General features: G+C 47.3%; 1 protein-coding gene across 1 annotated transcript; it reads left to right on the forward strand.

Annotated features, from left to right (window-relative positions):
* Nucleotides 1-1164: 1164 nt before the first annotated feature.
* On the forward strand, nt 1165-20198 carry CCDC117 (coiled-coil domain containing 117). The gene is made up of 6 exons (XM_069754392.1): nt 1165-1349; nt 6099-6433; nt 14851-14898; nt 15319-15588; nt 17199-17333; nt 19492-20198. The coding sequence occupies exons 2-6, from the start codon at nt 6111-6113 to the stop codon at nt 19733-19735; spliced, it is 1020 nt and encodes a 339-aa protein (XP_069610493.1). The 5' UTR covers nt 1165-1349; nt 6099-6110; the 3' UTR covers nt 19736-20198.
* Nucleotides 20199-23477: the final 3279 nt, after the last annotated feature.

Raw genomic sequence — 23477 nt, forward strand, 5'->3', positions numbered from 1 at the left:
CCGATGATTCTCGGCCTTATATCTTGGCGCCAATTTCCAGGCCTGTGACTTCCGGCACGGTAAATGCTAGAGTGTATGGGTTCCTTCCAGGTGTGACCGACGTCATTTCGGGGGGCGTGTCCTATCAGGAGGGGGCGTGTTCTCAGTTCACATCATGGGCGTATTCTCTATTTATCAAGGCGGCAAAGCAAAGCAGCATGGTAGATTAGTATGTGGACGCCATGGCGTATGGAGGTTAGTGGTTTCAGGGTGAAAAAATGCTACTTGCTGATCGCTATTAGGGGGAGGCCCTGTGTTGAGGCTGTCCACATTACTAATCAGCAGGCCACGGGTCTCAAGCAATATGGGAAAGATAATAATCTCTCTGATGCCGAAAAGAGTCAAATAGTGCAATGCATTGGACAAGGTCTGAAAAGTTTCGAGATTTCACATAAATGTAAGCTTGATCATCGTACTGTGAAGATATGTGTGGCTGATACTGAGCACAGATGGGTGTGTGCAGATAAAGGCATAATGAGGAACATTTCTGCCAAATTCATTGAATTAAGAGAGCAGCTACTGAACATATGAAGAAGAGACAAAGGAATAATCACATGTAGGGGATCACCTAAAGCATGACATCAGCATAAAATTAATTTTTATTAGACACAAAAAGGACATGCACAACACATTATGTTAAAAACATTTAACAGTAGTCACACATGTGACATGACATTATCCAGCGGCTCATAATGGAGCCCACCACATGCACTACCCCCAAAGTACAAACCTATATATACAGTATTAGTAATACTGATACACCCATCTGTGCTCAGTATCAGCCACACATATCTTCACAGTACGATGATCAAGCTTACATTTCTGTGAAATCTCGAAACTTTTCAGACCTTGTCCAATGCATTGCACTATTTGACACTTTTCGGCATCAGAGAGATTATTATCTTTCCCATATTGCTTGAGTCCCGTGGCCTGCTGCTTAGTAATGTGGACAGCCTCAACAAATGCCGAGATTGCCTAAATGTGCAACCGCCTTGTCTAGAAACGTAACCAAAAAGATGGCGGCAACCGCGGCACAAGAAGAAGCGACACTTTTTCTTACCCGGTGACCCTTTAGACCCCGCCCCATCCTCTCTATCCCACCCTCTCTATCCCACCTCCAGTGCCGCCTCTATGGTAGGACGGTAGAAACTTGCAGAGCGTTCTAGAAAAGTAGAAGCTCCGCCCAGAATTGGATATGTGCGGCTGAGCGGCGGCGCTGCCGGTCACTGTGCGGAGGAGCAACAGAGGACAACGCGGTCACCGGGAAGTCATCCGAGAGAACGGCGAGAGGAACAGGAGACGTGCTAGAGGTGAGCGACGGCCGGGGGCGACAACCTGTGCTGGTGGTTGGAGGAAGCGTGGTGCGGCATCTCATTACTGTGGAGCTGTCCGTAGTACTACAAGTCCCAGCACTGATTTCACTGATGTATTTTGTCCCTTGTGTAACACAGATGTGATCTCGGCCTGATCCGACACTGCCCAGACCCATTATGTAACCAGGAGACCTCCAGACAGTGCCCCCTCCATGGTTGCCTGGCCCTGCTGACCCCCCGGCCGACCCCTCTGTGGATGCCTGGCCCTGCTGACCCCCCGGCCGACCCCTCTGTGGATGCCTGGCCCTGCTGACCCCCCGGCCGACCCCTCTGTGGATGCCTGGCCCTGCTGACCCCCCGGCCGACCCCTCTGTGGATGCCTGGCCCTGCTGACCCCCCGGCCGACCCCTCTGTGGATGCCTGGCCCTGCTGACCCCCCGGCCGACCCCTCTGTGGATGCCTGGCCCTGCTGACCCCCCGGCCGACCCCTCTGTGGATGCCTGGCCCGGCCGACCCCTCCATGGTTGCCTGGCCCTGCTGATCCCCCGGCCGACCCCTCTGTGGATGCCTGGCCCTGCTGACCCCCCGGCCGACCCCTCTGTGGATGCCTGGCCCTGCTGACCCCCCCGGCCGACCCCTCCGTGGATGCCTGGCCCTGCTGACCCCCCGGCCGACCCCTCCATGGTTGCCTGGCCCTGCTGACCCCCCGGCCGACCCCTCTGTGGATGCCTGGCCCTGCTGACCCCCCCGGCCGACCCCTCCGTGGATGCCTGGCCCTGCTGACCCCCCCGGCCGGCCCCTCGGTGGTTGCCTGGCCCTGCTGACCCCCCCCCGGCCGGCCCCTCGGTGGTTGCCTGGCCCTGCTGACCCCCCCACCGGCCCCTCGGTGGTTGCCTGGCCCTGCTGACCCCCCGGCCGGCCCCTCCGTGGATGCCTGGCCCTGCTGACCTCCCGGCCGTCCCCTCCGTGGATGCCTGGCCCTGCTGACCCCCCCGGCCGGCCCCTCCGTGGTTGCCTGGCCCTGCTGACCTCCCGGCCGGCCCCTCCGTGGATGCCTGGCCCTGCTGACCCCCCCCGGCCGGCCCCTCCGTGGATGCCTGGCCCTGCTGACCCCCCCCGGCCGGCCCCTCTGGATGCCTGGCCCTGCTGACCCCCCCGGCCGGCCCCTCGGTGGTTGCCTGGCCCTGCTGACCCCCCGGCCGGCCCCTCCGTGGATGCCTGGCCCTGCTGACCCCCCGGCCGGCCCCTCCGTGGTTGCCTGGCCCTGCTGACCTCCAGGCCGTCCCCTCCGTGGATGCCTGGCCCTGCTGACCCACCGGCCGGCCCCTCCGTGGTTGCCTGGCCCTGCTGACCTCCCGGCCGGCCCCTCCGTGGATGCCTGGCCCTGCTGACCCCCCCCGGCCGGCCCCTCGGTGGTTGCCTGGCCCTGCTGACCCCCCGGCCGGCCCCTCCGTGGATGCCTGGCCCTGCTGACCCCCCGGCCCCTCCGTGGATGCCTGGCCCTGCTGACCCCCCGGCCGGCCCCTCCGTGGATGCCTGGCCCTGCTGACCCCCCGGCCGGCCCCTCCGTGGTTGCCTGGCCCTGCTGACCTCCAGGCCGTCCCCTCCGTGGATGCCTGGCCCTGCTGACCTCCCGGCCGGCCCCTCCGTGGTTGCCTGGCCCTGCTGACCTCCAGGCCGTCCCCTCCGTGGATGCCTGGCCCTGCTGACCCCCCCGGCCGGCCCCTCCGTGGTTGCCTGGCCCTGCTGACCTCCAGGCCGTCCCCTCCGTGGATGCCTGGCCCTGCTGACCCCCCCGGCCGGCCCCTCGGTGGTTGCCTGGCCCTGCTGACCCCCCGGCCGGCCCCTCCGTGGATGCCTGGCCCTGCTGACTTGAGTCCTGAGTTCCTTCTCACCTATACGTTTCTATTGAGCTCCTGTAGTTTTCCTTCTTGCAGTTTTGGGTCGGTGTGACTTTTTGATCTGTACGTTAGATCTGAGGGTGGTGTAGGGACGGCTGGTTTTTGCATGATGCTGAGGGAGTATGGACACTATGCGGTTGGATTGAGGTGCGTTAGACGTGGCGATCATAATGGTGCTTGTTCTTCATCGTGCCATGTAAACATCCCGGAGCAAAACACTCGAATCGACGAGTGATGGCATCATTTATGCCGGTGAATTTCTTGTATTGGGCCCTTCTGCTTCCTTCAGTATTCACCATTCTCTATGAATCGGACATAAAATAAGCGCGAATGCATTTGTATATACGTATTTTGCGGATTGAGGCATACCCCAAAATAGGAAAAAAAACCTTTTTTAATAAAATGCTGGTGCTTCTTATAATCCATGCGCCTTATTGCTTACCGGGGTGGTGGCTGCGATGGAGCAGGGCCCAGGGTCGCTGCTGGAGGAGGCAAGAGTGTAGTGTTGCTGCAGGCTGGGATGAGGGGGTGTTCGGATGTGCATCGGTGGTGCGGAGGCTCTGCCAACATTTTGTGAAAGTCTAGAGCCCCCGCACTTACATGGTTTACTATGCATTGGACTCTGGGAAAATGGCTGCTGCGGGGAATCGGCTCTGAGATCTCATCTCCCGAGATCTTGGTGGTGAGCTCTCCATTCTGCGCATGCGTTTCCCCCAGCAACCATTTTCCCGGAGTACAACGCATAGTAAACCATGTAAGTACGGGGGCTCTGGCCTTTCACAAAATGTCGGCAGAGCCCCCGCACCACCGAACACCCCCCTCATCCCGGCCTGCAGCAACGCTCCACTCTTGCCTCCTCCAGCAGTGACCCTGCTCCACCACGTCCAGTAAGGTATATCCGCATTATAAGACGCACCCCCATTTTTCCCCGCAAATTTTGAGGGGGAAAAGTGCGTCTTATAATCCGAAAAATCCAATAGCTGATCTTCGCTTGTTAACCATAATCCAACTATATACATATTAGACTAATCGACAGTTGCTATAGACGGGTTCAGCCGACAGTATAATTTTTCTGGGGACCCAGACAGGTGATGTCAGGTGAGTTATGGATCCACCATGTCTGATTTCAGACCCCGATCCTTTTGTTCTCCCTGAGATAAGCCGCCATCAGATGACTGGAGAACACAGCATTGCTCACTCACAGCCATCTAAGGTGTATGGGGGAGCTTTAGTGTAGGATAACATATGGAGATTTCTAAAAATAAAGGATGAGTACAAGGTGCTGTGGCCTGCCATGACAGCACTGCTTTGTCCACAAAACAGAAGCCAGCAGTGCACGGCCCAGATCTTGGTCTGTGTGGCATGTTCTGCTGATGACTGGGGTATGGAAATGGTGTCTACACGACTGCGGATCAGGTTCAGGAGGTTCTTGAGCTGAGACCATGGCGAATTTAAAACAAAAAATGGGTAACGGCCTCCACGTAGACGTAAAAGCCTCCAGCTCAGGTTTTTATGATCTGAGTGTATTTTGCGGGTTTTTTGTTGTAGCGTCGCTGCACGATTGGCTGTAGGCTGCTGGCGTCACATCAGCGCTACAGACAATAAGAAACCGTGAGCAGTGATTCGGTGCTGGACCGGCGGAGGGTGAGTAGAGCAAGTTTTTTTTTTTTTTTTCCATTATGCTAATTTCAGCTGTGGGACAGGAACCCTAGAAGACCCCTTTTTAAAAAAATAAATAATCTACTATATAATTGTCTAAGGGGTACTTCCGCCTTTCTGTCTGCAACTTCCGTCACAGAAATCCCACGTCGCTGATTGGTCTCACCAGCTGCCTATCCTGGCTGCTGCGACCAATCAGCGACTGGCACAGTCCGGCCGAGAATTAGTCCCTCTCTACTCCTGTCCAGTCAGAGCTCACACAGGGTTAATGACAGCGTTAACGGACCGCGGTATGCCGCGGGTAACGCACTCCATTAACGCTGCTATTAACCCTGTGTGACCAACTTTTTACTATTGCTGCTGCCTATGCAGCATCAATAGTAAAAAGATGTAATGTTAAAAATAATAAAAAAAAACAAAAAACCTGCCATTCTCACCATCCGTCGTCCGCCGAGGCGTGCGCGGCTGCCGCCAGCCAGAGATGCATTGTGAAATTACCTAGAAGACTTAGCGGTCTCGCGACACCGCTACGTCATCTGGGTAATGTCGCAATGCATCCTGGGAACGGAAGCTGGCGGCAGCCGCACGCGCATCGACAGAGCTTCGCTGGACGATGGAGGGTGAGTATAGAACTATTTTTTATTTTAATTATTTTTTTTAAAGAGCGATATAGTGCCCACACTGCTATATACTACGTGGGCTGTGTTATATACTACATGGCTGCTATATACTATGTGGGCAGTGTTATATACTGCGTGGGCAGTGTTATATACTGCGTGGGGTATTCTACAATATGTCGTGGCCTGTGATATATACTATGTGGCCACACACACACACACACACACACACACACACACACACACACACACACACACACACACACACACACACACACACACACACATATTCTAGAATACCCGATGCGTTAGAATCGGGCCACCATCTAGTAATAAATAAATGTTGAGGAACAAACGATGAGTGAGCGACCCTCTGACAAATTGGGAGCACACAGTGGTGGAGGTGATGATCCTAGCCCTCTACTACGTTGTGTAGTCGGTTTCATTGTGTTCCTGGTTAAGATCTATTGAGACGTCCCTGTGAATGTGTTCAGCCCATGGAAATGTGTATAGAAGTTCGATTTTTATTTTTTCTGATTTTATTTATTTTTAACTATCTAATCTTCTAGGTAGGAGCTGGAATGGCCGTCACTGACAGAGCATTTGGTGCAGTGCCATTGTACGGGATGGAGCATCACCATACTTCTCACGCTTCCCTACAGAGGACCCCCACTTCTGGGATAGTTGACCTTTCAATTCTTGGCTCATCGGTCAGTGAACTCGGCCAAATAAATAACCTACCCATGGGTGGTGGACTGACTAGTAACGGATCCCACTACATGCACAACCAGTTTACTGTGACCCCCAGTTATGTTGGTGAAAATGGTGGTTTATTTCTGGGAGTCGAAGCACAGAACCAGAATCCTTCATGGATCCATTCATTGCCTCAAATAACGGGCACCAGGTAAGTAGCAGAACATGTGTTAAGCTGTGATTATGATTTTTTTTTTAATAGTTTTGTTGACTGTTTCACACAACACTGGGGTGGGAGGTTTGGCAGGTCAGACAGCAGAAGGGGCACACGTGGGGGGTCTGGAGGATGCTGCTGCAAATAACCGAGGTAACAACATTGAACAGATATGAATCCTGTGACCCATAAGTTGGTGGTAAACATTAACCCCTCATCACATGAACTTGGTTAAGTTTGCTTTGCTAACTGGCTTGCTGATCAGTTCTATTTTAGAACGGAGACCATCTTATGTAATGATTTATTTAAGTGGTGGGGCTTAAAGGGTTTGTCCCAATAACAAAGTACATTTTAAAGGGTCTATGTGGGACTTCATATAAAAAAGAAAAAGGAAAGAGGAAGGTACCTAAGCACTAACTGACAGGTAATTGCAACCTACCTGCCTGTTGTGCACTGAGCCGTTCTTCCCCTGCACAGAGCGGTCACAGTCTGCTCCTGCCGGGGATCCAGAAGTCTCTGTTGATGCGACGGGGCAGGACTACCGATGTCATTCTGATTGACCGCCTGCTCCCCGAGTTAGGCAGTGGGGATCCAGCTGTCAATCAGAATGACGTTGGAAGTCCTGCTCCGTCGATTGAGTGGACAGGAAGCCTCCGACGTGACGTCGACAGATGCTTCTGAATTTCCATCAGGAGCGTATCTGTCTATCTGTCTATCTTAGTAGCCCTCATTTAATGACAGAAAAACGCACAATGGTCACAGAAATAACTTGAGTCTGTAAAAGATCTATGAAAATAAACAAATGAAAGTCAGACATTGCTTTTCAACCAGGCTTCCACAGAATTAAAAAAATAAATAAAACTCATGGAATATGCCTGGACAGAAATGATGGTACCTCTGAAAATAAAGTGACAAAAGGGACGTGTTAAATCGCGGTGTGTCCACTAACTAACATCACAGGTGTCTACAATCTTGGAATCAGTGGATGGGCCTGTATATAGGGACTCACTGTGCTGTTTGGTGACATGGTGTATATCACTCAACATGGACCAGAGAAAGCGATGGAAAGAGTTGTTAAGGGTAAGTTCACACAGGGCGTTTTTGCTGTGGTTTTCTTTATGCTAATTTTCAGCTGCTTTTTAGGGCATGTGCACACGTTGCGGATTCTCTGCGGATCCGCAGCGTTTTTTGCGGTGCAGAAACTCTGCAGATCCACAATTGATTTACAGTACAATATAAATCAATGAGAAAAAAATGTTGTGCACACTTTGCGGAAAATCCGCTGCGGAAACGCTGCGGTTTAAAAGAAGTAGCATGTCACTTTTTTGTGAATCTGCAGCGTTTTTGTACCCATTCCATTATAGAAAACCTCAGGGGTAAACAAATGCAGCAAATCCGCAAGAAAACCGCAGCAAAAATGCACAAAAAAGGCTACAGAACCGCACAAAAAACGCGAGAAATCCGCAGGTGCGTTTTCTGCCAGGAGAGGCAAAATCCGCACCAGAAATTCCTAAGCCTAATCGGCAACGTGTGCACATAGCCTTACAATACCAGCAAAGCCTATGAGATTTCAGAAATCTCATGCACACACATTGATTTTTTTTTTTTTGTGTGTGGGATCAATATTTTGTGCTTTGCTGCATTTTTTTGGACATAGAGCATGTCACTTCTTTCAGCGTTTATTGACTTGAATGGGTGTTGAAAAAAACGCAGGTATCATTATTTGCTGCATTTTTGCTGCTAAAAATCCAAGGACATTAGCATGGACAAAGAGGAAAAAACCCCACACCAAATACGCAACAAAAAACGCATCTAAACCTGCGTTTTTGACCCAGCTTCTTTCCTGCCAAGAAGACCAGGTTTTGCTGCAGAAAAAAAGCAAAACGCCCTGTGTGAACTTACCCTTAAGGTAAACTTCAAGCTCAAGGAACATCAGGGTCAATTCGCACAATCCGTAGTTGTATGAGCCAAAATGGACTTCATGGGAGAAGACCAAGGAGGACACCATTGTTGGAAGAAAAAAAAATAAAATCATAAAAAAAGCCAGACATGTTGACAAGCCACACAGCTTCTGGGAGAATGACCCATGGACGGATAAGGCAAAAATGGAACTTTTTGGCAAGACACATCAGCTCTATGTTCACAGATGGGAAAATGAAGCATATGAAGAAAATAACACTGTCCCTACTGTGAAACATGGAGGAAGCTCTGTTATGCTCTGATGCTGCTTTGCTGTATCTGGCACAGGGTGTCTAGAATCTGTGCAGGGTACAATAAAATCTCAAGACTATCAAGGGATTCTAGAGAGAAATGTGCTGCTCTGTGTCAGAAAACTTGGTCTGTCACAGTTCACAGGTCATGGGTCTTACAACAGGATAATGGCCCAAAACACAAAGCTATAAACACTCAAGAATGGCTAAGAGGAAAACATTGGACTATTCTGAAGTGGCCTTCTATGAGCCCTGACCTAAATCCTATTGAGCATCTTTGGAAAGAGGTGAAACATGCCGTCTGGAAAAGGCAACCTTCAAACACGAGACACCTGGAGCTGTTTGCTCTTGAGGAGTGGTGAAAATACCTGTCGAGAGGTGCAGAAGTCTCATTGGCAGTTACAGGAATCGTTTGATTGCAGTGATTGCCTCCAAAACGTTGTGCAACAAAATATTTAGTTAATGGTACCATCATTTCTGTCCAGGCCTATTTCTTGAGTTTTATTTTTTTTAGAAAACCTGTGGAAGCATGGTTGAAAAGCAATGTCGGACTTTCATTTTTTTTCATTTTCATAGATTTTTTATTTATTACTTTTGTGAGATTCATGTTCTTTCTGTGACCATTGTGGGTTTTTCTATCATTAACCCCTTCATGACCCAGCCTATTTTGACCTTAAAGACCTTGCCGTTTTTTGCAATTCTGACCAGTGTCCCTTCATGAGGTAATAACTCAGGAACGCTTCAATGGATCCTAGCGGTTCTGAGATTGTTTTTTCGTGACATATTGGGCTTCATGTTAGTGGTAAATTTAGGTCAATAAATTCTGTGTTTATTAATAATAATAATAATAATAATAATAATTTTATTTATATAGCGCCAACATATTCCGCAGCGCTTTACAAATTATAGAGGGGACTTGTACAGACAATAGACATTACAGCATAACAGAAATACAGTTCAAAACAGATACCAGGAGGAATGAGGGCCCTGCTCGCAAGCTTACAAACTATGGGGAAAAGGGGAGACACGAGAGGTGGATGGTAACAATTGCTTTAGTTATTCGGACCAGCTATAGTGTAAGGCTCAGGTGTTCATGTAAAGCTGCATGAACCAGTTACCTGCCTAAGTATGTGGCAGTACAGACACAGAGGGCTAATACTGCATAAAGTGTATGAGAACATGATGCGAGGAACCTTTTTTTTTTTTTTTTATTATAAATAGGCCACACAGGGATCGTTAGGTTAATGCATTGAGGCGGTAGGCCAGTCTGAACAAATGAGTTTTTAGGGCACGCTTAAAACTGTGGGGATTGGGGATTAATCGTATTAACCTAGGTAGTGCATTCCAAAGAATCGGCGCAGCACGTGTAAAGTCTTGGAGACGGGAGTGGGAGGTTTATTTGTGATAAAAACGGAAATTTGGCGAAAATTTTGAAAATTTCGCAATTTTCACATTTTGAATTTTTATTCTGTTAAACCAGAGAGTTATGTGACACAAAATAGTTAATAAATAACATTTCCCACATGTCTACTTTACATCAGCACAATTTTGGAAACAAAATTTTTTTTTGCTAGGAAGTTATAAGGGTTAAAATTTGACCAGCGATTTCTCATTTTTACAACAAAATTTACAAAACCATTTTTTTTAGGGACCACCTCACATTTGAAGTCAGTTTGAGGGGTCTATATGGCTGAAAATACCCAAAAGTGACACCATTCTAAAAACTGCACCCCTCAAGGTGCACAAAACCACATTCAAGAAGTTTATTAACCCTTCAGGTGCTTCTCAGCAGCAGAAGCAACATGGAAGGAAAAAATGAACATTTAACTTTTTAGTCACAAAAATGATTTTTCAGCAACAATTTTTTTATTTTCCCAATGGTAAAAGGAGAAACTGAACCACGTACGTTGTTGTCCAATTTGTCCTGAGTACGCTGATACCTCATATGTGGGGGTAAACCACTGTTTGGGCGCACGGCAGGGCTTGGAAGGGAAGGAGCGCCATTTGACTTTTTGAATGAAAAATTGGCTGCACTCTTTAGCGGACACCATGTCACATTTGGAGAGCCCCCGTGTGCCTAAAAATTGGAGCTCCCCCACAAGTGACCCCATTTTGGAAACTAGACGCCCCAAGGAACTTATCTAGATGCATAGTGAGCCCTTTAAACCCCCAGGTGCTTCACAAATTGATCCGTAAAAATGAAAAAGTACTTTTTTTTCACAAAAAATTTATTTTCGCCTCAATTTTTTCATTTTCACATGGGCAATAGGATAAAATGGATCCTAAAATTTGTTGAGCAATTTCTCCCGAGTACGCCGATACCTCATATGTGGGGGTAAACCACTGTTTGGGCACACGGCAGGGCTCGGAAGGGAAGGCGCGCCTTTTAACTTTTTGAATGGAAAATTAGCTCCAATTGTTAGTGGACACCATGTCGCATTTGGAGAGCCCCTGTGTGCCTATGCAATGGAGCTCCCCCACAAGTGACCCCATTTTGGAAACTAGACCCCCCAAGGAACTTATCTAGATGCATACTGAGCACTTTAAACCCCCAGGTGCTTCACAGAAGTTTATAATGCAGAGCCATGAAAATAAAAAATAATTTTTCTTTTCTCAAAAATGATTTTTTAGCCTGGAATTTCCTATTTTGCCAATGGTAATAGGAGAAATTGGACCACAAATGTTGTTGTCCAGTTTGTCCTGAGTATGCAGATACCCCATATGTGGGGGTAAACCACTGTTTGGGCGCACGGCAGGGCTCAGAAGGGAAGGCACGCCATTTGGCTTTTTAAATGGAAAATTATCTCCAATCATTAGCGGACACCATGTCGCGTTTGGAGAGCCCCTGTGTGCCTAAACATTGGAGATCCCCCACAAATTACCCCATTTTGGAAACTAGACCCCCAAAGGAACTAATCTAGATGTGTAGTGAGCACTTTGAACCCTCAAGTGCTTCACAGAAGTTTATAACGCAGAGCCATGAAAATAAAAAAAAAAAATTATTTTCTCAAAAATGAATTTTAGCCCGCAATTTTTTATTTTCCCAAGGGTAACAGGAGAAATTGGACCACAAAAGTTGTTGTCCAGTTTCTCCTGAGTACGCTGATACCCCATATGTGGGGGTAAACCACTGTTTAGGCACATGCTGGGGCTCGGAAGTGAAGTAGTGACGTTTTGAAATGCAGACTTTGATGGAATGCTCTGCGGGCGTCACGTTGCGTTTGCAGAGCCCCTGATGTGGCTAAACAGTAGAAACCCCCCACAAGTGACCCCATTTTGGAAACTAGACCCCGAAAGGAACTTATCTAGATGTGAGGTGAGCACTTTGAACCCCCAAGTGCTTCACAGAAGTTCATAACACAGAGCAGTGAAAATAATAAATACGTTTTCTTTCCTCAAAAATAATTTTTTAGCCCAGAATTTTTTATTTTCCCAAGGGTTACAGGAGAAATTGGACCACAAAAGTTGTTGTCCAGTTTCTCCTGAGTACGCTGATACCCCATGTGTGGGGGTAAACCACTGTTTGGGCACACGTGGGGGCTCAGAAGGGAAGTAGTGACTTTTGAAATGCAGACTTTGATGGAATGGTCTGCGGGCGTCACATTGCGTTTGCAGAGCCCCTGGTGTGCCTAAACAGTAGAAACCCCCCACAAGTGACCCCATTTTGGAAACTAGACCCCCCAAGGAACTTATCTAGATATGTGGTGAGCACTTTGAACCCCCAAGTGCTTCACAGACATTTACAACGCAGAGCCGTGAAAATAAAAAATCATTTTTCTTTCCTCAAAAATGATGTTTTAGCAAGCAATTTTTTATTTTCTCAAGGGTAACAGGAGAAATTGGACCCCAGTAATTGTTGCGCAGTTTGTCCTGAGTATGCTGGTACCCCATATGTGGGGGTAAACCACTGTTTGGGCACACGTCGGGGTTCGGAAGTGAGGGAGCACCATTTGAATTTTTGAATACAAGATTGGCTGGAATCAATGGTGGCGCCATGTTGCGTTTGGAGACCCCCTGAAGTGCCTAAACAGTGGAAACCCCTCAATTCTACCTCCAACACACCCCTAACCCTTATCCCAACTGTAGCCGTAACCCTAATCACAACCCTAACCCCAACACACCCCTAACCACAACCCTAACCCCAACACACCCCTAACCCTAACCACAACCCTAATTCCAACCCAACTCTAAGGCTATGTGCCAACGTTGCGGATTCGTATGAGATTTTTCAGCATCATTTTTGAAAAATCCGCGGGTAAAAGGCACTGCGTTTTACCTGTGGATGTACCGTGGATTTCCAGTGTTTTTTGTGCGGATTTCACCTGTGGATTCCTATTGAGGAACAGGTGTAAAACGCTGCGGAATCCGCACAAAGAATTGGCATGCTGCGGAAAATACAACGCAGCGTTCCCGCGCGGTATTTTCTGCACCATGGGCACAGCGGATTTGGTTTTCCATATGTTTACATGGTACTGTAAACCCGATGGAACACTGCTGCGGATCCGCAGCGGCCAATCCGCACCGTGTGCACATAGCCTAATTCTAAAGGTATGTGCACACGCTGCGGAAAACGCTGCGGATCCGCAGCAGTTTCCCATGAGTTTACAGTTCAATGTGAACCTATGGGAACCAAAAATCGCTGTACACATGCTGCGGAAAAACTGCACGGAAACGCAGCGGTTTACATTCCGCAGCATGTCACTTCTTTCTGCGGATTCCGCAGCGGTTTTAGAACTGCTCCAATAGAAAATCGCAGTTGTAAAACCGCAGTGAAATGCGCAGAAAAACCGCGGTAAATCCACGATAAATCGGCAGCGGTTTAGCACTGTGGATTTTTCAAATCCGCTGCGGAAAAATCCGCATAGGACCAGAATACGTGTGCACATACCGAAACCCTAGCCCTAACCCTACCCCTAACCCTACCCCTACCCCTACCCCTACCCCTAACCCTAGCCCTAACCCTACCCCTAACCCTAACCCTACCCCTAACCCTACCCCTAACCCTACCCCTAGCCCTAACCCTACCCCTAACCCTAACCCTACCCCTAACCCTACCCCTAACCCTACCCCTAGTTCTTACCCCAACCTTAGTGAAAAAAAAAAAAATTCTTTATTTTTTTTATTGTCCCTATCTATGGGGGTGACAAAGGGGGGGGTCATTTACTATTTTTTTTATTTTGATCACTGAGATAGGATATATCTCAGTGATCAAAATTCACTCTGGAACGAATCTGCCGGCCGGCAGATTCGGCGGGCGCACTGCACATGCGCCCGCCATTTTGGAAGATGGCGGCGCCCAGGAAAGAAGACGGACGGACCTCGGGCGGCCAGGTAAGTATAAGGGGGGGGAGATCAGGGCACGGGGGGGGCGTCGGAGCACGGGGGGGTGGATCGGATCATGGGGGGGGTGGATCGGAACACGGGAGGGAGGATTGGAGCACGGGGAAGGATTGGAGCACGGGGTGAGGGATCGCTGTGCGGGGGGGGTGGATCGGAGCACGGGGGGGTCGCTGTGTGCGGGGGGGGGGGGATCGGGGTGCGGGGCGGTTTGATTGCAGCACAGGGGGTGTGATTGGTGCACGGGGAAGCGGACAGGAGTACGGGGGAGCGGAGCACAGGACGGAGGGGAGCGGACCACAGATCGGGGGGCTGGGGGGGCGATCGGAGGGGTGGGGTGGGTGCACATAAGTGTTTCCAGCCATGGCCGATGATATTGCAGCATCGGCCATGGCTGGATTGTAATATTTCACCAGTTTTTTAGGTGAAATATTACAAATCGCTCTGATTGGCAGTTTCACTTTCAACAGCCAATCAGAGCGATCGTAGCCACGAGGGGGTGAAGCCACCCCCCCGGGCTAAACTACCACTCCCCCTGTCCCTGCAGATCGGGTGAAATGGGTTAACCCTTTCACCCGGCCTGCAGGGACGCGATCTTTCCATGACGCATATGCTGCGTCATGGGTCGGAATGGCACCGACTTTCATGACGCAGCGTATGCGTCAAAGGTCGGGAAGGGGTTAAATGAGGGGAACCAACAATTTTGACCACGTGTGTAATTGCAATATTAGACTAAAGGATCCTAAATTAGGTTAAAACTGTTATATCTTTATTTTTGTATATTTTATGTTGTGTTCCTTTTTTTTAAGTAATCAATATTTGAACGTACTAAAGGTTTTTTTTTTTTTTCGTTTTTTTTTTGTAAAGCCACCCTAGACTATGGAGAAAGCACAGGCGCCAAGAGGATAATGATGGGTAAGTAGCACATGGAGCATACCGGCACTATTACCCAGCAGGGTTTGTCTGTATTCCTCAGCCTGACACCAGAGGAATGCCTGCTACGTGGGTAGGGGAAAGAAAAAGGAACAACTTTCTATGGGCTCACAGCTGCTGCTGCTGCCTTCCCATCTATCCCAGTACATCCTCCCCCCAAAGCCGCTTCATCATCACATGTTACAGGGATGCGGCTGATATTGTTGGAGGTGCCGGGGCTTCTGCCTCTCATTGCACGCTGCCCAATCTGCCATTGATCAGTAGCTCAGCGCTGTATGCATGTGTTGATCAGAGACAGATTGGCCAATACCTGGATAAACTTTCCGTGGCCGATATCGGCAGACATGCCACATGGGGGTTGATTTCTGCATTATTTGTAATTTGCGTTTTTCTTCTTCTAAGCTGCCCTTTGAAGAAAAGAAGAGTTTCAGCATCTCCCACACCATCTGTGATTCAAGCCTCGTCTCAAGCTCTCGATGTCTTTACTCAAGGCTCAGCACCGCCATCCTGGGCCTCCAGCCATTCACAAGTGAAGGAAGCTGCTGTACTTCTGACCATAGCGGACCAGTCCAATGCCATGATGCTCCCAGCTCCGACAGAGGACATGGAGGAAGTGGCTGTAGAATCGCAGTCTGATGCTGCAATGAGAAGATTTAGAGACCTAGAAAGCAGGTAATATATGACCTGTATCATCAATAAAATTGGCCAAATTGTTTGGGTGTTAAAAATAATTAATCTACGGCCAGAGTACTATGGGCAGTCTACAATGCCATGGGCCTAGTTCCTAGCACTGTCTGAGACCACCCGATATTTGTTCTGTCCACTTTAAACAAACCCTTTAATGAACAGGAAATTTATTTTTGTGCTGTCGTTTTTCCTTTATACTGAAGCATATAGGAAAAATCATGGTCCACTACGGAGCCAAACCTATGACTAAGCTTCACAGGAGCACCAAGATGGCAGCCGTGGGAACCTTCAGCAGGCCTCTGGCTGACATGGTAGCCCATTAGTACCTTGTGATTGCATCACAGGCGGCGGTGGGAAGTGATGCACACACTAGCATCCGCACCTTTAAAATGCTGCTGTAAGAATGACCATGGAATGTAAAGGGTTCATAGCCTCGGCTGGAGCGCCACCCCGACAACACCTGTAACATAGCCGCCATTTCCCTCCTGAGCCCCATCATACACGTGCAGACTCCTGCACTGGATGTTTATTCGCGTCCTAGTCAACAAAAATTGAAGTCAGTGGGCCGTGTATGTAATGAATTGATGTTCCTAGTGGGCTCTGTGGACCACCTTTCCATCTTTGTCTCCTGATTTGAGGGTCTTTCCAGTATTGGAGCCTCTGTTACATCCACAGGCCCGTATGGCGGAAATCGATAGTCGTGCCAATCTTTAGGGCATACAGGCTGCATATGAATAATTCTGATCCCACTGTACACGTGTAGACCTCTGCCAAATCCCATGCCTTCCGGTGACAAGCTGATGTTCTTCTAGCTTTTTTTTTTAAATAAATAGTCTGGGATGTGTGTTGTGGGGGCTGAACCTGCATCTCTGTGATGGATTCCTACTGTAGGTGATCTCTTCCATAAAGTAGAAGAGAGACATACAGCTTCAGCCGCCATATTCTGAGAGCCATAACCCTTTTTTTTTTTTTTTTGTCTTTCAGCTAATTGAGGACTTTGCTTTTTTTTGGGGGAGAGCTGTAGTCTTTATCTGTAACAAACTTTCTTCAAATTTTTTTGGGAGGTGATTGGGGGGGGGGGGGGGGAGGGTAGTGATTCTGTAACTTTTTTTTTCTTCCCCCTTTTGTGTTCCGTGTATATTTTATAAGCATGTACAAACCGCACGAGGTGATGCCAAATATGTTTAAAAATAAATATAACGTACATACTCTCCTCCCACGCTGGTCCCGTTCTTCCTTGATTGAACCTTGCACCAGCAGACGTGAGAGCGCAGCAGCCCTGGAGTCTCAAACAGCGGCGGACATGGCACCAACATCACTGGAATGGTGTCATGACGGGAGCCAACTATTATGTTTTTGTTCTACAAGTGGACGTACATAATTGTAAAAGTCCAGGCAGCCTACAGCCTCTGTAATCCACATTGATACATAAAGGACGTATACCATGTACATTGTGAAGGCTACACCAGAGATCCACAGGATAATTCCACCACTTACCCAGAAGGAGTGTATCCAGTGTTTAAGCCTTTACAATTAAAATGCAAGTATTTTCCATTCTTCCGACTTCAATTTATTTTTTTTTTCCTCCCTTTCAGGCTTGATGTTGAGGACGAAGATGATAATGACTCAAGAGACGGTCATTTCCCCACCCTTGTAATGTCTGATGTACTCGTGGAGGGCTTCAAAAAGGGATTGGATGAGTCTCTAACCCAAAAAATTGTGGCTTCCATGTAAGTGCTCCGTTGTATAAGATTTCTAACAAGTGCATTAAAATGAGTTTGGCTGAAAAAGACATTTGTGAGAAGAGTAAGAGGGCTAAAACCTAGTGCATGGCCTGCAACAGATTGCATGTGCCGACGCCAGAAATGTCCTGTAGTGTGGAGGAGGAGGAGTACGTCTCTCCCACTATGTGCACCTGCTGAGAGTACCAGCTCCATAGAATACAAAGTCTACTCTGCTCGGTTTGGCAAGAGGCGAGTGCTTCTGTCTCCTGAACGGTGCACTTCAGATCAGTCTGTTTAGTGATGGGTAGAGTCCTAAGGACCTGGATCTCGGTGACGTGCAGGGATTTTAAAGGGGTTGTACTAGCAGGTAACCCATGATGGCTCCATTGCCTAGTTCTGGCCATCTTTGTTAATTTTTCAGAAAAACCCTTTGACCTCCTCCTGACTGTGCTATTTTCTGTTTTTGTTTTTTTTCTCCCCTTCTTCCAAAAGTCATTATTATTTATTTATTATTATTTATTCTCAGTATGCGTACACATATATCAATCATGTAACAAAAAAAAAAAGAAAAACACACACACACACACACACACACACACACACACACACACACACACACACACACACCCCTACACCCACACTGTAGTGAAAATTAATAAAACAATTTTTTTTTTTTTCCAAGCCCCACTGGAGGTATTTTTTTTTGTTTTTTGCTCCCCTTCTTCCCAGAGACTTATCTTCTTTTTATTTTCTAGACTTTTTAGTCAATATGCCCATGTGAGGGCTTGTTTATTGCTGGACAACTTGTCATTTTGAACCACATCATTGTTTTTAGCATGTCGTGTACTAGAGAACGGGGAAAAAAAATTCCAAGTGCGGTAAAATGTGAAAAAAAAATGCAATTGCAGTTTTCTTTGGTGTTTTTTTTTTTTATTTTTTTTTTTATATATATATATATACCATGTTCAATAAATGCTAAAACTGATCTACCATTATGATTCTCCAGGCCATTACAAGTTCATGACACCAAACATGTGTAGGTTCTTTAAGTGGTGAAAAAAAATCCAAACTTTGGTAAAATAAAGAAAGGCGAAATTTTCCAAAACCCGTAGCGTCTCCATTTTTTGTGATCTGGGGCTGGGTGAGGGCTTATTTTTTGCGCTCTGAGCTGACGTTTTTATTGATACTATTTTGGTGTAGATATGATCATTTGATCGCCCATCATTGCATTTTATTGCAATGTAACGGCGACCCAAAGAAAGTAATTCTAGCGTTTTTATTTATTTGTTTTGTTTTTTTTCGTTACCCTTTTTACCAACCTGGTTAATTCTTTTTTTATATTGATCGGGCGATTCTGAACGTGGTGATTCCAAATATATATTAATCTGCCCCTAAGAGCTACAGATAGAGCGGAGCTATGACAATGGCCATTAGCCTTAGAAATGCTGCTGACAATCTGACAGCGGCATTTTAACACGCACCTGCAGGAGGCGTGTCACTTCACATGTCCATTGGCATGCCAGTGATGTGACCTCGAGGCACCGATGGGTTGCCATGACGGCTGGGGGTCTGCTGAAGATTTCCCGTACCTGTCATTCTGATTCTCCTGTGAGAGCCAGCGTTTCGGAGATCGTGATTTTCACTATCCATAGTGATGCAGAAGATCGCAGATCCAGGTCTCCTAAAGGGACTATTAAATACAGTATATGAAAAAATAAATAGATAATCCTTCAAAAGGTCAAATCGCCCTCCTTTTATACTCTTAAAAATGAAGCAAAAAAACGACAATTGTTTTTTTCTGGCTGCCGCAACATAGCAATAAAATGCAGTAAGGGTCTCAAAAAAAAAAATAAAAATTTTGATCTTAATTTTTGCCACATATTATAAATATATATTTTTGTTAGTCCTAGTTCTTACTTTGAGTATTTTAAATCTGTATTTGTGTGACTTATGGTGTTTGCTTACAATCGGAGGAAGTGGAATAGAAACACAAATACTAATGAAATGGTGAACGTGTGAACATGGCCTTATTGTGAGAGCCTGCTCATTCAGTGAGACTTTAGATAAGATTATATGACATTATTACAGACCGATTATAAGGTTAGTTTGTTTCTCAGTGAGTGCAGATTCCTGATAACTTATTTTTGACTCCTTACAATTGTAGAAGTCGTCCATCTATGGAGCTGGTTCTTTGGAGACCCCAACCAGAGATCCTTGTGAATAAACCTTCCAGAGTTGTTAGCAGCCATAAAGCTAATGGGGAAACGACGAAGACAATCCAGAGCACGCCTGTAACGCTTCTCCTCCGGAAAGTGAACCCAACAGGTGCCGACAAAGCCTGCGCCTCCAATGTGGACTGTGACATAGACTCCATGTGGAATCGAGAAGAAGAAGAAATGGAGCTTTAGCCGCCTTGTACCTCTTGTTTCTGAGTCCAGTTCTAGCAGACTTCCGTGAAGAGACCAATTGACTGGAATATTACATTTTATTTAAGGACTCAATGTATGGATCGTTTTTTTATTTTTTTTTAATCTGCATTTGCATTTGTCAATTTGCTCTTTCTATGTTGCCAAAACCATGTAAAGGAAAAAAAATCCTAACCAGTTCCTTATTTCAGGGAATGATCTGTACTGTTTGAGTAATTTTGTGGTGGTATCAAATTTGTATTTTTTTTTTTTTTCTGTTCCTGACAAAATGGTCAGTTTACATGATCTTCCAGTTTTGTCTTACCCCTCCAGTCCATTATTTTTTTTTTTCCATGTTTTAGGTTGCTGTTATTCAATGTAAATGACATGTAAATATTTTTTCTTACTACATTTTCTGGATATGGGGGAAAAAAAACATTTTTGTAATAAAAACTTTTAAATTGTATTTTGTCTTCAACCTGCAATCACTTGTTTTATACACTGAAATACCATTGTAAGCCCAGCTTGTGCCATTCTGACTATATGACAACAATGGGGGCTTTCAGCAGACCCCCTGTTGCAATGACAATCTCAACAGTCCGCAATCACGGGGCCCTGGCACACTGGAAATCTGTCAATTTACTGCCACGTCCGTGATTGATGGCATTAGATGGTTAAACAGCAGTGATCAGAGCAAGCTCTACTTGTTGCTGTGGAAGGCATCTATTGGGTATGGTGCAGGCTCAGCTCCTGAGGCCGCTCTATACATTGGGATCCGATGTAGGGCATAGTATTACATCTTATGTGAGGAGGAGATTAGAGCAATACTGGCGTCAATCGATTCCGCATTGGGATCTGAGCATGGACCGATGGGGTCTACTGTGCTACCTGACTGGTATAGACCTGATGTTATGGGCAATGCTCACCTCCCCATGCAGAAGTGAGCAGAGCCAAAATAACACCTTAACTATTTAAATATGCCAGTCTTTCAACTATTTTCATGAGCACAACTGATAATGTGCTACTATAGCAAACTTTCTCCTGTGTTGAATTCAAGTAGGGGTGTGTGTTAGTTATGACATGACGGAGAGGAGCATGGCTGTGTGTGCGAGCCGGGGATATAGTGTGTGTGTGGGATGACAAGCTGTGTATGGGGAGAGGAGCTGTTCTCTGGACGAGGCTGAAGTTGGTTTCTTATTCGTCAGTTTCTTATTAGGACGTTTTTTCTTTTGTTTTTTTTTTTTAAATAGGTGTAGCCTCCTAAAATAAGAATCACAATAATATACAATGCAGCGAGGTGCCCTGATGTGAATACACTTAACAGCTACAATTATAAAATGGGCATCAAAGTGGGCACCACAGGGCATTAATGAAAGGGTTAAATGACTTTGGGCCACTGATATCACACTGCAGACATATAGAACAGGACGCCCCACATCAAAACCATGTCCCTCCAGCCTGGCCCAAATGTGTTCTGGGCATCAGAACTGGCATCAAAGTGGGCAGACAGTCAATTTTGGCCATTTGAATTGCTGGTGTTTTTAAGGGGTTAAATGATTTTGGGCCACTGATCCCACACTAAGAATACACAGATATTGATGCTCCACATCAAAACCATGTCCCTCCAGCCTGGCCCAAATGGGTTCTGGGCATCAAAGTGGGCAAACAACCGATTTTCACAGATTTGAATAAGTAACTGATGTTTTTCCGTCTCCCATGACAGCACACATGAGAGAGGGATCCGCCCAGTCGGGACAGGAAACAAAAAGGCGGTACCTCTCCCTCGCTTCAGTTGGGTTTCCTGTCCTGATGGGAACCCTTGTGCTGAATCACGGCGGTACTTTTTTGGTTTTTTATTTTTTGATGATTTGAAGATCCACTTACCCACTCCCGTCCCAGCACTTGAAGCACAGGCAGGACGCCTGTATGTCGGCCTTCGGGATGCTGGTAGCGCCGTCCGCAGATCCTTCAGGCTCTTGCGCACGTGCGGGCGTCGGTCCAGCGCAGTCCGGATCTCTGGAGCCATTCTGCGGCTGCCACGCCGCTCTCTCCCCCTCTGCTGGGCGACTTCCGGTGCGCGGCTGGCGTTCGGTGCAGAGCACGCTGGGAATGGGCGTGCCTGCGTGACGTCAGAGAGGCGCGCCGGATCCAAGATGGCGGCGCCCATGGATTGAAACGCCGGTGATAATGTAAGCTTTCCGGCGGTGTTCTGGAGGGGGAGAGGAGCAAGAATAGTTACCGGAAGAGGCGGAGAGCGCTGTGGAAAGACCCCTTATTAAGGGGATGGCTGCACTAGATCGCTGCTCATTTCCATACAGTTTCCAGAGATGGAGGGTATGGAGCAGCAGCAGCAGCTATTACAGCAGCAGCAGCAAGAGCCCTTATCAGGCGATACATCTGCTCATCATCATGCTAAGAAAAATAGCTGCTCAAGTGGAAGGAGCAGCAATCGTCCTAGTCGGACGTCTCAGGACTTCAGCATCCAGGAGGAATGTTCCCCGTGCTCCCAGTCCACCTCGGAATCCGGTACCCTTTATGGTCAGCGGGTGGTGAGTGATCTACGTGAATGTCACCCTGGTGGTAATGGGCTACATTTTCTGTTTGCTTGGCAGGCGCCGAGGAAGGCTAGCTCCAAGACAAAGAATAAAGAATGTGCCCTCTGTAAAGTTCCATTGGCAGTTCAGTGGCAGAAAAGTCTGACCCCTGACTTTGCCTCTAGTCTTAGGGCAATAATCAGAGCCGAAGTACAAGACTCTGTTAAAGCAGCCCTTAAGAAAAAGGGTAGTAAACACCGTGAACCAGTTTCGGTTTCTGAAGTGTCTCCTTCTGATGAGGAAGGTCAGGAGGAACCGTTATCTCCCTGCTCCTCTTCTCCTAAGTCCTCTGACTCCTCTTCTGATAGTGATATGGGGGGCCGTCCGTGCTTTCTTACTGAGAACACGGACAAGCTAGTAAAAGCCGTTAGAGCTTCAATGGGCCTTAAGGATGAGAAAGCGGCCAAGTCCCTGGAGGACATAATGTTTGGTGGTTTAGAGGAAAAGAGGAAACGCACCTTTCCAGTCAATTCCAGAATAAAAGCCCTTATAGAAAAAGAGTGGAGGAAACCAGAAAAATCGGGTAATCTTCCCTCGGCTTCTAAAAGACGTTACCCCTTTGAGGATAAAGATTCAGAGACTTGGGATAAGGTTCCGAAAATCGATGGTGCGGTTGCTAGATCGTCTAAAAAGTTATCCCTTCCCTTAGAAGACTCTGGTGTATTAAGGGATCCCTTAGATAAAAAAGCGGATGGGTTCCTAAGACACACCTGGGAAGCAACCGCAGGGGGCTTGAAACCAGCAATCGCAGGGACCTGTGTCTCCCTTATTGTCTGGCTGCAGCAGATAGAGGAGCAACTGAAGTCGAAAGCCCCGAGAGATGAAATTCTAACAAATGTAACATTGGCTAAAGGTGCAGCTGCCTTCGTAGCGGATTCCTCAGCAGACTTCGTAAGACTGGCAGCTAGGGCCGCAAGTTTATCTAATGCAGCTAGACGTGCTCTCTGGTTGAAGGGATGCCCGGGGGATTTACCTTCAAAAAATAGACTTTGTTCTATACCGTGTGACGGCCATTTCCTCTTCGGTCAAAAGTTGGAAGACATTTTAGAGAAAGCAGGAGATAGAAAAAAGGGATTCCCTCGTTTTCCTGTGGACTTTAGAAGACCTTATTTTCGGAGGGGTAAATTTAGTAGGGGCCGCCCCCCAGGAGA

Source organism: Ranitomeya imitator, chromosome 1 (assembly GCF_032444005.1).
Source record: "Ranitomeya imitator isolate aRanImi1 chromosome 1, aRanImi1.pri, whole genome shotgun sequence".
NCBI classification, from domain to species: Eukaryota; Metazoa; Chordata; class Amphibia; order Anura; family Dendrobatidae; genus Ranitomeya; species Ranitomeya imitator.